General features: G+C 43.3%; 1 protein-coding gene across 1 annotated transcript in view; it reads right to left on the reverse strand.

Annotated features, from left to right (window-relative positions):
• Positions 1-298, reverse strand: part of LOC119589365 (aminopeptidase N-like) — a gene marked incomplete in the record, with an annotated part of 23,348 nt that overhangs the window by 6,201 nt on the left and 16,849 nt on the right. The window contains 1 exon segment of the mRNA XM_037937983.1: positions 12-123. Coding sequence (XP_037793911.1) covers positions 12-123 — 112 coding nt within the window.

The raw sequence follows: 298 nt of genomic DNA on the forward strand, positions 1-298 counted from the left end.
AGTTATGAGGCGGGCCAGGTTTCTCTGCTGAGTCGCCGAGGAGTTGGCGGGGTCGATCAGGAACAGGGACTCTCTGTTGCAAAGAGGGGAGGAGGTCAAGTTGTAGGCCATGAACTGAATTTCCTGATAGAGATAGGGATAATGAGAGCACAAATGGCGCTTGTAAGAAAGAGGTTGATGATAACACTATCACGAACGCTAACTCTGCGAATCATAACAATACTAATATGATTCCAAAAATCATCACAAAAACGTAATATTAATCCTGCTGAAGACTAAACACCATAAACAAACACTT

This window comes from Penaeus monodon, chromosome 25, assembly GCF_015228065.2.
Source record: "Penaeus monodon isolate SGIC_2016 chromosome 25, NSTDA_Pmon_1, whole genome shotgun sequence".
Taxonomy (NCBI): Eukaryota; Metazoa; Arthropoda; class Malacostraca; order Decapoda; family Penaeidae; genus Penaeus; species Penaeus monodon.